The sequence below is a fragment of the Salmo trutta genome, chromosome 19 (genome assembly GCF_901001165.1).
Source record: "Salmo trutta chromosome 19, fSalTru1.1, whole genome shotgun sequence".
NCBI lineage: Eukaryota > Metazoa > Chordata > Actinopteri > Salmoniformes > Salmonidae > Salmo > Salmo trutta.
This window is the reverse complement of record NC_042975.1, coordinates 33,515,548-33,531,002: the sequence shown is the minus strand read 5'-3', so window position 1 is coordinate 33,531,002 and position 15,455 is coordinate 33,515,548. Positions and strand designations below refer to the sequence as shown.

The window sequence follows — 15,455 nt, the reverse complement described above, 5'->3', positions numbered from 1 at the left end:
CAGAGCAGAATTCAGTTAGTGGTACAGTAACCGAAAACGTTTGGGAACCACTGTTCTAGTAGATGGGAGGTGGGTTAGAGCTAAAGGTGTTTCTTCTATTTACAGATCTAAGGTCAGATGCATTTTCTCCCCCTAAAGGTTAAATTGGATTTGAAGGTGAGGATTAGGTTTGGGTTAGTTGATCGTAGATATGTGTCTACAGACAATTTCTACCTGGAGTGTATACAAAGAAGCAGTGCATTAGCTGACAATAAGTAAACATCACTGTTTAGCAGGTACAGTAAATCAGGGAGAAATAAAATAGTTGACTTTAATTCACATGCATTGAGGGACCAATACGAAAAAAGGTATATTTATTTTAAGTATATTTAAAATATATTTGAATTAAAATGTTCAAATAATGTGTTTAATACATTTTAAATACATTCCAACATATATTCTGGATGTCACAACTTCCGCCGAAGTCGGTCCCTCACCTTGTTTTTGCGGCGTTCGGCGGTCGACGTCACCGGCCTTCTAGCCATCGCTGATCCACTTTTCATTTTCCATTTGTTTTGTCTTACACACCTGGTTTCATTCCCCCAATTACTTGTTCATTATTTAACCCTCTGTTCCCCCATGTTTTTTTGTGAGTGATTGTTTGTTTGTAATACGGTCCGTTATTGTGGGCTCAAATTATTGCGTTGTATTTGTTAATATTTGAGTAAATTACATTTATTACTCATATCTGCTGTCCTGCGCCTGACTCCTCTACACCAGCTACACACAGGCACTATTACACTGGAAAGTATTTAGAATGTATATATAAATGTATACAACATTTATATCCCAATATATGTTAAATGCTAAATTGATTGAATGTATTTCAAAATCCATTCTGAAATACACTAAGCAATGTATTATAGAATATATTTTCACATGTATTTATTGATATATTTGGTAAATGAATTTGGAATTGTCTTATGAAATATATTACATTTTATTGTAGTTGTAAGAAATATATGTCACATTAAAATGTATGGCAAATATATATATAAAAAAATGGCCAAATTATAATGAATGGTGACTGTTTTAACAATGGAGCTCTTTAGTATCACATGCACTTACACTGAGTGTACAAAACTTTAGGAACACCTGGTCTTTCTATGACATAGACTGGCCAGGTGGATCCAGGTGAAAACTACGTATGATGCCTTATTGATGTCACTTGTTAAATATACTTCAATCAGTGTAGATGAAGGGGGGGAGACAGGTTAAAGAAGGATTCTTAAGCCTTGAGACAATTGAGACATGGATTGTGTATGTAACAAATATGTAAATATGGTACAGTATGGTAGTAGGTGCCTGGTGCACCAGTTTGAGGGTGTCAAGAACTGCAACGCTGCTGGGTTTTTCACACTCAACAGTTTCCTGTGTGTATCAAGAACGGTCTACCACATAAAGGACATCCAGCCAACTTGACAGTACTATTGGAAGCATTGGAGTCAACATGGGCCAGCATACCTTTGGAACGCTTTCGACACCTTGTAGAGTCCATGCCCCAAGAAATTGAGGCTGTTCTGAGGGAAAAAGGGGGTGCAACTCAATATTAGGAAGGTATCCCTAATGTTTTGTACACTTTGTGTATGTCAGTCTCATTAAGACTACAGAACTGGTAGTGTACAAGCTAAACCTTTAATAACAAGGTACAAGATAACACATGAACTGACATGACACTTTCTCAGATGGGTGGCCTAACCAAAACTCACTCAAGGCCACGCCTCCAACAAGCCACATCTCCAGATCCACAGGTGGCCGCAGCTACAATACATTTTGTCCAAATTGATTTTATTGTACTTAACACATGCCAAAAGCATACCTAAAGCACTCAAATGCATTTAAATGCATTTACAGTGCATTCAGAAAGTATTCAGACCCCTTCACTTTTCCCACATTTTGTTACGTTACAGCCTTATTCTAAAATGACTTAAATTGTTTGTTTTCCTCAATCTACACACTATATCCCATAATGACAAAGCAAAAACAGGTTTTTAGATTTTCTTTTGCACATTTATTAAACATAAAAAACTGAAATGTCACATTTACATAAGTATTCAGACCCTTTACTCAGTACTTTCTTGAAACACCATTGGCTGCGATTACAGCCTCAAGTCTTGGGTATGAAGCTTGGCACACCTGTATTTGGGGAGTTTCTCCCATTCTTCTCTGCATATCCTCTCAAGCTCTGTCAGGTTGGAAGGGGAGCGTCGCTGCACAGCTATTTGAAGGTCTCTCCAGAGATGTTAGATCGGGTTCAAGTCCGGGATATGGCTGGGCCACTGAAAGACATTCAGTCCTGAAGCCACTCCTGCGTTGTCTTGGTTGTGTGCTTAGGGTCGTTGTCCTGTTGGAAGGTGAACTAGTCCGAGGTCCTGGGCATTCTGGAGCAGGTTTTCATCAAGTATCTCTCTGTACTTTGCTCTGTTCATCTTTCCCTCAATCCCGACTAGTCTCCCAGTCTCTGCCACTGAAAAACATCCCCACAGCCTGATGCTGCCACCACCATACTTCACCGTAGGGATGGTGCCAGGTTTCCTCCAGACGTGACACTTGTTATTCAGGCCAAAGAGTTCAATCTTGGTTTCATCAGACCAGATAATCTTGTTTCTCATGGTCTGAGAGTCCTTTAGGTGCCTTTTGACAAACTCCAAGCGGGCTGTCAAGTACTTTTTTACTGAGGAGTGGCTTCCGTCTGGCCACTCTAACATAAAAATCTGATTGGTGGAGTGCTGCAGAGATGGTTGTCCTTCTGGAAAGTTCTCTGGAGCTTGGTCAGAGTGACCAACGGATTCTTGGTCACCTCCCTGACCAAGGCCCTTCTCCCCTGATCGGTCAGTTTGGCTGGCCAGCCAGGTCTAGGAAGAGTCTTGGTGGTTCCAAACCTCCTCCATTTAAGTATGATGGAGGCAACTGTGTTCTTGGGGACCTTCAATGTTGCAGAAATGTTTTGGTACCCTTCCCCAGATCTGTGCCTCGACACAATCCTGTCTCGGTGCGCTACGGACAATTCCTTCAACCTCATGGCTTGGTTTTTGCTCTGACATGCACTGTCAACTATAGGACCTTATATAGACAGGTGTGTGCCTTTCCAAATCATATCCAATCAATTGAATTTACCACAGGTGGACTCCAATCAAGCTGTAGAAACATCTCAAGGATGATCAATGGGAACAGGATGCACCTGAGCTCAATTTCGAGTCTCGTAGCAAAGGGTCTTAATACTTACATAAATAAGGTATTTATGTTTTTTCTTTTAAATTGAATCAATTTTAGAATAAGCCTGTAACGTAAAAAAATCTGTAAAAAGTCAAGAGGTCTAAATACTTTCCATATGCACTGTCCTCCATTGTCTTCATTGTTTTAATATTATATGGCCACAGGGAGAAATGATGGTACCTGTAAGTGTGACATAGCCTATTTCAAACAAGTTGATGTTTTGTTAATAAGTTATTATTTTTGTTCCTGTCACGCCTGCTCCCGCTCTCCCTCCCTGGCGCTCGAGGGCGCCAGGCTGCCCACCATTACGCACTACTGCCACCATCATTACGCACACCTGCTTCCCTCGTCACACGCATCAGCGATTCATTGGACTCAATCACCTGTGTTATTACCTCCCCTATACAGTATCTGTCTGTTCCCCAGCTATGTTCTCCGCTTCTGCATTAATTGTCATATGTCGTTGTGTTACCCGGTTCTGACGCTGTTCCTGTCCTGTTCCATGTCTGTGCAAAATGAAATGTTCACTCTCTGTACCTGCTTCTCTACTCCAGCGTTGGTTCTTACAGTTCCCTCTTTAGGCCTTATCAATAATGAATTTAATCTTGCTTATTGAAAATGTTTGGCATGTCCATGCTGAGCCATAATGTAATTTACAGTTGGCCTAGCCCCTATATCAGTGTGAATGCTATTGAAGCCATGCAATTACTTAGAACAATGGGTACTGCAAATGGGTTCAAGTGAACGTATTTAGCAAAGATAGGTCTTCATTTTGTTATTTAGTGTCTGTAAGCCATTTCCATTCACTCTGGGCTCCTGAGTGGCGCAACGGTCTAAGGCACTGCATTTCAGTGCTAGAGGTGTCACTACAAACACCCTGGTTCAAATCCAGGCTGTATCACACCCGGCCATGATTAGGAGTCCCATAGGGCGGCGAAACAATTGCCCCAGCGTCATCTGGGTTTGGCCGGTGTAGGCCGACATTGTAAATAAAAATGTGTTCTTAACTGGTTTACCTAGTTAAAAATGAAAATAATTTAACAAACTATAACAGACTAACATTGGAGTTGATTCCAAGGAAATACATAAAATACCATAAATGCACAACTTAAAGCAAGCACATATTTCGCCATAGAGCATGTTCTGATTGGCCAGTGAGGGGCCAAGACTTGACATACCCACAACTTGTTTATTCATCAAAACCCAGCCCTTCCGCACCAACGTCAGCAAGTGTGCCGATAATTGTGATAGTGAAAATAGCAAAAATATTTTTCACACTCCCCTGAACCTATTGTGCTTCCGCCTGTGCTTAGATTTACCATTGCGTTAGGTTTGTTAAAATAGAGCCCTAGATGTCATAGCCATGCATTTCTGGAATTGCCAGGCATTACATGCACTTGAGCAAAAATGCAAATGTACATGTATTTGAAATACATTTTACGTTAAGTTAAATATATTGAAATGTCTATATGGGGATCATGATGAGCACATACTGTCCATTCAAGCTAATACTGTATATTTCAATATACTGTGTGGATTTCACACGTGGGCCAGCGAGAGAACTGAGTGGAGAGAGGTTTTGAAATTGTTCCTCCTCCTTCTCATCACCATTATAGATTATCAATACCGTCTTTATACTGGTCCATGGCAATGGGAGACAGTTGCCCCAGCAACGGAGCTCAGGCGATGTGAGCAATGCGAGGCTCATTCTGATAATCTAATAACAGGGGCTGTGGCAGGGCTTTACTGCAGCCCTCATTAGAGCACACACACACACACACACACACACACACACACACACCTGATCAATGGTTGGTGTTCCCCCATTCTGCATAGTCACACAAACATACACAAAAACATGCAGGCAAGCACACATAGTGTATGGACACACTATGCATGGTCACACAACGCTCACGCGCACATATACACTAAAAACACTCAAATACCCAAACACAAAAACCCACATTCAGAGACGTTCCCTACTGTTATTCACAGTAACATCATTCATATGTAATCAAATAACTCCCTGACCACACAGACATCCACTGATTGTACTGACCTTCCAGGATGACCTGGACAAAGTCCTGGGCGGACATCTTGCCATTCCTGGCGAAGCACTGGTAGGCTCCTCCATCACTCTTAGCCATCCCAGCCATGACCAGGTTCTCCCGGTTGTTTCCAGTCATGCGGACACTGTTTCCAGGGTAGATGATCTCTCCATTCCGGTACCAGGACAGCTCGTACTCCTCCGAGCCACTCACGCTGCACGACAGAGACACCTGGCTACCCACGCTGCCTTTCACCTTCCTCGGGCTGACCACCGCCTTCAGCGGCTCTGGAAGAGTTACACATATGTCAATGTGACATACTCTATGTCAGCTAAATACATATCAACTCTGAAATGGATTTTAAACTCCAAAGACAAACATCATCTTAACAACAAACATACTGTACATTTAGCACAACATGCTGCACACAGTCTATTACTGACCTTTGACCTGCAGTCTCCCCACCACCTCTGCATTGCCATAGCTGTTCCACACCTCACACACGTAGCTTCCCGTGTCACTGGGCTGGGCCCTCTCGATCAGCAGGCCCGTCACACTCTGCCTGAAGCGGCTGTCCGGCTCCAGCGGTCGGTTGTCCTTCAGCCAGCGATATTTGGGGGCCGGGTGACCAGATGCCTTGCATGGCAGCTCCACCCGGTGTGATGTCATCACCTCACGACGCTCAAAGCCATCCAGGATGGCCGGCGCCGAGTTAGTGGGGTCTGAGGGAGGAGCAATGGCCAAAGGTGAGATGGATTCAATATTTAATGCATACTGTAGCATGGTCAAAGGTATGCATTGTTAGCCATACTCTGTTAACTAGCTTGGAGCAGGTTCAGATTGAAGGAGTGAAGGCAAACAATAGTCAAACCTAGCAATATTCAGAGTGTATTCCATGCAAACAGTGGCACCCAGACTTGCACAACAGAAAGGCATCCAAACTGTAATGTCCCTATGCTTACCTGACAAAAAGAGACGTGCACTGTTGCTCTGCCTGGTCTCTCCTGTGTAGCGGTGGCGTGTCATACACCTGTAGTTATACAATCCATCCTCATTCTGCACGTCCAGGATGTACAGGGCTCCTGTGGAGGTGATGAGGAACCTAGGCGCTGCAAGACAAAACATACATCACATCGTTAGTCATACTGTACATACAGCAACATGCTGTACAACCATCTGTAGCTTTGCTTTTGAATTGAAATTCACACCAGAATGGAATCAAATCAAATTGTATTTGTCACATGCGCCGAATACAGTGAAATGCTTACTTACAAGCTCTTAACCAACAATGCAGTTTTAAGAAAATACCAAAAAAATAAAAAAAATAAAGTAACAAATAATTAAAGAGCAGCAGTAAAATAACAATAGCGAGGCTATATACTGGGGGTACCGGTACAGAGTCAATGTGCAGGGGCACCGGTTAGTCGAGGTAATTGAGGTAATATATACATGTGGGTAGAGTTATTAATGTGACTTAGGCATAGATAATAACAGAGTAACAGCAGCGTAAAAGTGGGGTGCAATGCAAGAATGTCTGGGTAGCCATTTGATGAGGTGTTTAGTAGTCTTATGGCTTGGGGGTAGATGCTGTTTAGAAGCCTCTTGGACCTAGACTTGGCGCGCCGGTTCCTCTTGCCATGCGGTAGCAGAGAGAACAGTCTTTGACTAGGGTGGCTGAAGTCTATGACAACACCACCCTGTGTAGACATCATAAAAACACTCAAAGCCCTACTAACAGTAGTACATTTACAAAGTGGCTTTGTAAATATTTGCCTGGCCATGAGGCTACAAACACTGAACACCAGTTCCAGCCCATTTAGATGAACGCATTTGAGAGGAAATATGACAGTGTTGTGTTGTGGCAGTCTAACACAGCTCTTTATCATGTAGCGCTCTCTCTTTCTCTTTCTCAGACTAAAGCAGAGTGACCCAGGGATAGAGATTGCACAGAGCTTTGATATGGCACCGTGGCACGGCGCAGCTCAGGTCGGTTGTGCTAATATCATGCTAATTGGTGGGAAAGCTGGGAATGGGGGGAGGTCGTCAACGTGTAGGAGGGCTAATGCCTGATGGCTGCCGGAGCTGTCATAGCAGGCTGGGAGGATATTCCTCAGTCACAGATGATAGAGGATACTGTTTGGGACGGTGTTGGGGATGGCATGTGTACAGTACCTCCCATTTCCTTCCCATCTAGACTATGCCAGTCAGTATTGAAGCTATGAGAATCAGTTCAGTGACCGACACCTCTTATAGAATATTGTCTCAAAAACACAAAACCCATTGCAGCACTGCTTCTATCTACACTATTTTCAACATATTTTGCCCGAATTTTCTTTTTGATATAGAAAGGGAAACATTTGTATTGCGACATACTGTATTGTTTTTCCACTGGGCACGCCAGGTCATTTCAATGTGGATAATTGGGTAATATTTTGTTGAGACGTTGACCAATGAGATTACAACTAGGAATTGATTCACCGATAAGCATCGGTTCCCAGTTCAAATGTTTGAGTGCATGTTGTGGCAGTCTAACAAACTCCAAAACAATCCAAATGTAGCATGCATCGATCAGAAAATCGATTCAAACATTACGAATCACTGGTTCATTAAAATATTTTGCTCATATTACTTTCTTTCTAGCTTCCAAAAATACCTTTAATCTTTTGTGACAAATGCATCCTCTCCTTCAGTGTCGAACTAAACTGCAGATGATGTTGACAGTCGTTAATCTACAAGTCATTTTGCATGCTGAACAACCCCGGGCAATATCAGCAGCCTAACTGCACACTGTGGGCAGCTTCGCACGATGACCAATGAGAGGTAGACCTATTCCTGATGTGGCACATGTTTGTGTCACCTTCAAATATTTATTAAATGGCTTGCATAGTATTAGGCTTTATTAGTTGAGTAACAACTAAATGTTTTTTACCGGCATAAAAGTAGCCTAAACTACTGCTGGAGTGTCACAACTTTCGCCGACGTCGGCTCCTCTCCTTGTTCGGGCGGCGTTCAGTGGTCGACGTCATCGGCTTTCTAGCCATCGCCGCTCCATTTTTCATTTTTCCTTTCATTTTGGCTTGTTCCCTGCACACCTGGTTTTCATTCCCCAATCACACTACATGAATTTATTCCTCTGTTACCCCTCATGTCTTTGTGTGTGATTGTTTGTGAGTTACGTGTTTTGTAACGCGCCAGGCTGGCGTTCGTTATTTTCCGTGTTATTTTCACAAAGCTTGTATGAATTGTTAAACATTGATGTTTTGTGACTATTTTTACGCGCGTTACACTTTGCCTTGTTGGCTGGAGGTTTTTGACGCAGCTGCGTCCGTCTGTATATTTCTCCTGATGAAATAAAGTGTGCGCCTGTTCACAATTCTCTGCTCTCCTGCACCTGACTTCACCACAAGTACGCACACGCCTGACATGGAGACAACTCTCATCTGGCTATAAGTAGGCTACATGCTACATGGCTACATGGATTGTTCAGGTTCACTATCAGCAAATTTGGTTTGAAACAGTCAGTATTTATGGTCATTTTTAGATATACAGGGTAAAGTTGATCATTTCATAATGAGGACAGCAATCTCTTTTGCTACCCGCACTGCATGGTCCAAGAGGGAGAAAAAGAGAAGCTAACACTTTTAATCTGCAGGGCCTTCCCTGTGGCTCAGTTGGTAGAGCATGGTGTGTGCAACGCCAGGGTTGTGGGTTCGTATTCCCACGGGGGGCCAGTACAAAAAAATTAATAAAATAAATAATAAATAAAATGTACGCATTCACTACTGTAAGTCGCTCTGGATAAGAGCATCTGCTAAATGACTAAAAATGTAAAAAGAAATGTAAAAATTATGATTTCAAATGAAAAAAGAAAATAATATCTTCCTAATATTGAGTTGCCCTCAGAACAGTCTCAATTTGTCGGGGAATGGATTCTACAAGGTGTTGAAAGCGTTCCATGGGATGCTGGCCCATGTTGACTCCAATGCTTCCCACGGTGGTGTCAAGTTGGCTGGATGTCCATTGGGTGGTGGACCATTCTTGATACACAAGGGAAATGGTTGAGCGTGAAAAACCCAGCAGCACTGCAGTTCTTGACCCACTCAAACCTGACACCATTCTAAGGCACTTAAATGTTTTGTATTGCCCATTCACCCTCTGAATGGCACACATGCACAATCCATGCCTCAAGGCTTAAAAATCCTTCTTTAACATGTCCCTTAATTTACATGGATTGAAGTAGGTTTAACAGGTGACACCAATAAGGGATCATAGCTTTCACCTGGTCAGTCTATGTCATGAAAAAAGCATGTGTTCTTAATGTTTACACACACACACACACATAACATCAAACCGAATCGCATCGATTCGTTCCTCTATTGAAACCGAATCCCACCGAATCGTTTAAAACTAAAACGTTTCGTTGCTGTATTGTATTGGAAACCATGTATCTACTATAAATATGTATCGTCTTGAACGGGCAAAAATGCACATTCCTTATTACAACCTATATTCACCCACTCAAAAATCAGCCAAAATTCTTTCAACCATCTAAAAGCACAACAAAATTCCAATGGAAAAACAATTTCTGATTATTGTTTTAGTTGTCACCCAAATGTCTATAACTGCGCTTTCAACTATTTAAAAGCACAGCAAAGTTCAGGAATACAATGTGAATGTATTTTTATTTATACACCAAATGAATGTGTTATCACTGTGCTTCATCTAATAGCAGAACCAAATCACGTGGTTTGCCATTGAGATTACATTAAAAGTTACTCATTTTAAGGTTGAATGTTGTAAGATAGCCTTTACTTTAGGCTATTTACTGTATTACAAGTACTATTATATAAGTAATACAACAAGTAATACAATAAGTAAGACAACTCAACCAAATATCAACATTTAAAGGAGCTGTATCTACTGCTTGGATAGTTACATCTGAGCCACTGGCTTAATCACATTCTGTAACTTAAAATGTTGGTTGAGTTGGAGACATGAATCTATCATATCATTTGTTAACTTGTCGACAAGTTAATATGCTTTTTATTATATTTGAAAAGTGATATTGAATTGTGTTTGGTTGTCAAAGCAACCAAATATAAACATTTCAGGGAGATTTAAATCTGTTTGGATAGTTCCATCTGCACCGGTCGACAGGAAGTTAAAGCTTGGTCATAAATGGGTCTTCCAAATGGACAATGATCCCAAGCATACTTCCAAAGTTGTGGCAAAATGGCTTAAGGACAACAAAATCAAGGTATTGGAGTGGCAATCACAAAGCCCTGACCTCAATCCTATAGAAAATCTGTGGGCAGAACTGAAAAAGCGTGTGCGAGCAAGGAGACCTTACATACACTCAATACTAATTGAGTGTATGTAAACTTCTGACCAATGGGAATGTGATGAAAGAAATAAAAGCTGAAATAAATCATTCTCTCAAGTATTATTCTGAAATTTCACATTCTTAAAATAAAGTGGTGATCCTAACTGACCTAAGACAGAGAATTTTTACTAGGATTACATGTCAGGAATTGACAAAAACTGAGTTTAAATGTATTTGGCTAAGGTGTATGTAAACTTGCGACTTCAACTGTACATGGTTATACCTCATTTGCTCACTTTGTATATAGACGTATTTTTCTACTATATTATTGACTGTATGTTTGTTTTACTCCATGTGTAACTCTGTGTTGTTGTATGTGTCAAACTGCTTTGCTTTATCTTGGCCAGGTCGCAATTATAATTGAGAACTTGTTCTCAACTTGCCTACCTGGTTAAATAAAGGTGAAATAAAATAAATAAAAAATAAATGGTTCAAGTGATCAATGCTGTTCGAGATTCTGCACAGACTATTACAGCAATTGTGAAGATCTCCACAGACCTGAAATAACTTATGCATGTTACATTAGCCTTAACTTTAGACTCTTTACTGCATTACAAAAGTAATATTGAATTGTGTTTGGTTGAAAACGTAACAAAATACCAGGTACAAATTCACGGTTGGTCTATGTTGAAATTTGTTGAAATGGTTACCATGATGATGATGGTTGAAATTTCACTCTCAAAACAACAGTTTTTTACTTTTTTCAAATCTAATGTTTTTAGACGTAGATTCCACGTCACAATACGTTGACACATTATGTTGAAATAACGTTTATTCTATCAGTTCGTGCCCGGTGGAATGGGCCTGTGTATAGAATGCTACAATAATTCAAAGAAAGCAGTAAAATGAACCTCTGTTCATGTAATTGATGTTTAATTAAAGAATATTGATTCAACCTTGTGGGGTTTTACATTTAATAGAAAGAAGAGAGTTGACATAAAGAAGGAGAAAAAACATACACAGAGAAAAACTGAAATAGAGAGAAAGAAAGAGAGAAAGATAGCTAGAGAAGGAGAGCGAGAGGGAGTCGAGGAGGATGCAGCAGCAGTAGTGTATTGTGAGGAGCGAGCGTTGACCTAGTTAGAGCATAGATTTGATATCCTGAAGGGCTTTTCAGCTTGTGGTCTAGCTGCAGTTGTGTGTGACAAGCAACCACTGGTAAAATAAGGGGGAAAGGAGAGTGTGCATACATCTGTGTTATCAGAGGGGGAAGCAGTCAGTCTCTCCTGTCTTTCTTTCTCCTCCTCCTCCTCCTCCTTCTCACTTTCTCCTGAACCTTGCCTGACAAGCTGCTAGATGTCGAAAGGTGACAAGATTTTGTTCTATGGGTTTATGAATGAGAGGCGCTTTCATTAAAACAGACTGCCCTTCATCCATGGGTAATGTGAGTGTGAAACAAGGTGTGTGTAGGTGTGTGTGTGTGTGTGTGTGTGTGTGTGTGTGTCTGTGTGTGTGTGTGTGTGTGTGTGTGTGTGTATGCACGCTTCAAAAGCATGTTAAAACAGCACGAGTGCTGGGTTAGTGACAAACAAACACACACACACACTGTCTTGCTCACTCACACACAAACACACACAGAGAGCAGCTACATTGTTGAATCCCTCTCCTCCTCTCAGTGCAGGGCTGTAATCAGATTTCTGATTCATGCGAGGGGTGTGTGCACGTGCTTCAAAAGCCTGTTAAAACAGCACCAGCACTGGGGGTCTGTGACACACACACACACACACACACACAATTACACACACACAGAGCCTCTAGATTGTTGTATACTGAATCCCTCTCCTCCTCTCAGTGCAGGGCTGAAATCAGATTCCTGGTGCATGTTTAGGGGTTTCTCTCTACAACCATCCATGATCATATTTATTTTCTCAAGCCCAATTAATCAATACATTTTTTAAACAATTCTTTGGTGATAATTTAGCATTTTGAATGTTATACTGTCCCCTACTACAGTAACCATTGAGATTAAACATTTGTCCATACATCTGACCTCACACCCCAGTCCTCTCTGTCTGTGTCCCTCCCTTTCTCACACCCTCCCTCCCTCATGAATAACACAGTCAGGTCAGGCCTTGGCATCTCTGACCTCCAATAAGTATCCCACAGTGCACTGGGGCACTGCACTGCCTCTGCTCTGCTCTGCTCAGAGATGAATCCTAGCTGGGACCACGCCTTAATGGAGAAGACCCTCCCTCACCTCATCACGCTCTCTCTCTCTCTCTCTCTCTCTATTTCCACTCTCTCACCTTCTCTCTCTCCCCATTCCCCCTCTCTACCACCATGTTCACTGTCAAGGAGCTCTGTGTCTGAGAAAAAAATTGCCCTGTTAGTGTGTGTGTGTGTGTGTGTGTGTGTGTGTGTGTGTGTGTGTGAACGTGTCTCTGCAGCACAGGGCTACACAGATGATAACAATCCACAGCGCTCTACTATGCCCTTCCCTGCTCCCCCAGTCCGCCTGCTGCATACTAACACAAATAAGGTCTGAGAAAGAGAGAGAGCCCTCTGTGTTAACGCAAAGCTGTGGGAGTGTGTGTGTGTGTGTGTGTGTGTGTCAGTGAAAGTATCTGTGTGTGTCTGAGAGTATGGCAATGGCATCACCAACCCCAGGTGGCACCAAGCCCCTTACATCCCTTTCCCCTCTCCTTCCTCTAGCCAGGTGCTTGGCATGGCCATAGTCAGGGACACAAGTCCCCCTTCTGTGAGTTTCCACAATATATTCAATTGTTCCTCATACAAGCTGCAGAGCTTTCACATAGACTCTGTATTCTCTACATTGGAGGATTTTGCTGAAACTTCACGAAATCACATCCATGGATAGTAATTCAACAATATTACAGAAAAAAATGAATAACAATAGCAAATCATGTGATGACATTGTTGAGCTCTTCCTCCAGGCTGACCGTTACTTGCTGGGTGACAAATGCCATCTGCCTAAAAGGTGACTTTCTCCATGTCAGTCAACAACACCACTGCATAAGACCCGCAGCTTAGCTCTGAGGCTTCTGCTGATTGTACACTAATACACACACAGAGAGAGAGAGAGAGAGAGAGAGAGAGAGAGAGAGAGAGAGAGAGAGAGAGAGAGAGAGAGAGAGAGAGAGAGAGAGAGAGGAGAGAGAGAGAGAGAGAGAGAGAGAGAGAGAGAGAGAGAGAGAGAGAGAGAGAGAGAGAGAGAGAGAGAGAGAGAGAGAGAGAGAGAGAGAGAGAGAGAGAGAGAGAGAGAGAGAGAGAGAGAGAGAGAGAGAGAGAGAGAGAGAGAGAGAGAGAGAGAGGATGGATATTATGAGTCTGGGATACAATCACTCTGTCATCTAAAATTACTAACAAATTAGCATGCACCAATGTACTCCCTGTGCAAGAAAGAGAGGAAAAAAGAGAAGACAACTTTCATAAGCTAATATAGATCATGGCCAGGCAGAGCAATTATCAAAAAAATATCAGCCATGTCTGTTTGACAGATCCCATCAGGCGCCTGAAAAATCTGACCTCACAGACTCGCTCTCTGTCTCTGTCTCTGTCTAAATGGGAGGAGAAACATAGTTAGGCATTTAAATGCTTCTTTCACAAACATTTTTCTCATCCCTTTGCTGAGTTAATGGTATAATGTCACAATGCAAGCTGTCTTTTAGGAGCATAAAGACTTTCATATCACTTTTGAACTGAACCGTGGCAGCTGATCAGCACGCTCACATAAATAAAAACTACACCCCAGCTATCTTTCAACAACAAAAATAGAAATTTGCTTCATCATCATTCTGATTCTCCTCCAAGGAGGGCAGAAGCCCAGTCCCTCTAGAGCCAGCCTGCTAACTGTAGCTGGTGCTCTTTGCCAGGCTGTCTCTGCCAGGCTGTCTCTGCCAGGCTGTCTCTGCCTCTCTGCCAGGCTGTCTGTGCCAGGCTGTCTCTGCCAGGCTGTCTCTGCCAGGCTGGCTGTCTCTGCCAGGCTGTCTCTGCCAGGCTGGCTGTCTCTGCCAGGCTGTCTCTGCCAGGCTGTCTCTGCCTCTCTGCCAGGCTGTCTGTGCCAGGCTGTCTCTGCCAGGCTGTCTGTCTCTGCCAGGCTGTCTGTCTCTGCCAGGCTGTCTGTCTCTGCCAGGCTGTCTGTCTCTGCCAGGCTGTCTGTCTCTGCCAGGCTGTCTGTCTCTGCCAGGCTGTCTCTGCCAGGCTGTCTCTGCCAGGCTCTCTCTGCCTCTCTGCCAGGCTGTCTCTGCCAGGCTGTCTCTGCCAGGCTGTCTGTCTCTGCCAGGCTGTCTGTCTCTGCCAGGCTGTCTCTGCCTCTCTGCCAGGCTGTCTGTGCCAGGCTGTCTCTGCCAGGCTGTCTCTGCCAGGCTGGCTGTCTCTGCCAGGCTGTCTCTGCCAGGCTGGCTGTCTCTGCCAGGCTGTCTCTGCCAGGCTGTCTCTGCCTCTCTGCCAGGCTGTCTGTGCCAGGCTGTCTCTGCCAGGCTGTCTGTCTCTGCCAGGCTGTCTGTCTCTGCCAGGCTGTCTGTCTCTGCCAGGCTGTCTGTCTCTGCCAGGCTGTCTGTCTCTGCCAGGCTGTCTCTGCCAGGCTGTCTCTGCCAGGCTCTCTCTGCCTCTCTGCCAGGCTGTCTCTGCCAGGCTGTCTCTGCCAGGCTGTCTGTCTCTGCCAGGCTGTCTGTCTCTGCCAGGCTGTCTGTCTCTGCCAGGCTGTCTGTCTCTGCCAGGCTGTCTGTCTCTGCCAGGCTGTCTGTCTCTGCCAGGCTGTCTCTGCCAGGCTGTCTCTGCCAGGCTGTCTCTGCCAGGCTGTCTCTGCC

The 15,455-nt window shown here is 43.3% G+C and overlaps 1 protein-coding gene across 2 annotated transcripts in view; it reads right to left on the bottom strand.

Annotated features, from left to right (window-relative positions):
- Window positions 1-15,455, bottom strand: part of dscama (Down syndrome cell adhesion molecule a) — a 162,667-nt gene that overhangs the window by 57,035 nt on the left and 90,177 nt on the right. For both annotated transcript variants that reach the window (XM_029700548.1, XM_029700549.1), the window contains exons 4-6: window positions 6,266-6,412; window positions 5,747-6,025; window positions 5,315-5,590 (exon numbers count right to left, since the gene is read on the bottom strand). In XM_029700548.1, coding sequence (XP_029556408.1) covers window positions 5,315-5,590; window positions 5,747-6,025; window positions 6,266-6,412 — 702 coding nt within the window. The remainder of the gene's footprint in view (window positions 1-5,314; window positions 5,591-5,746; window positions 6,026-6,265; window positions 6,413-15,455) is intronic.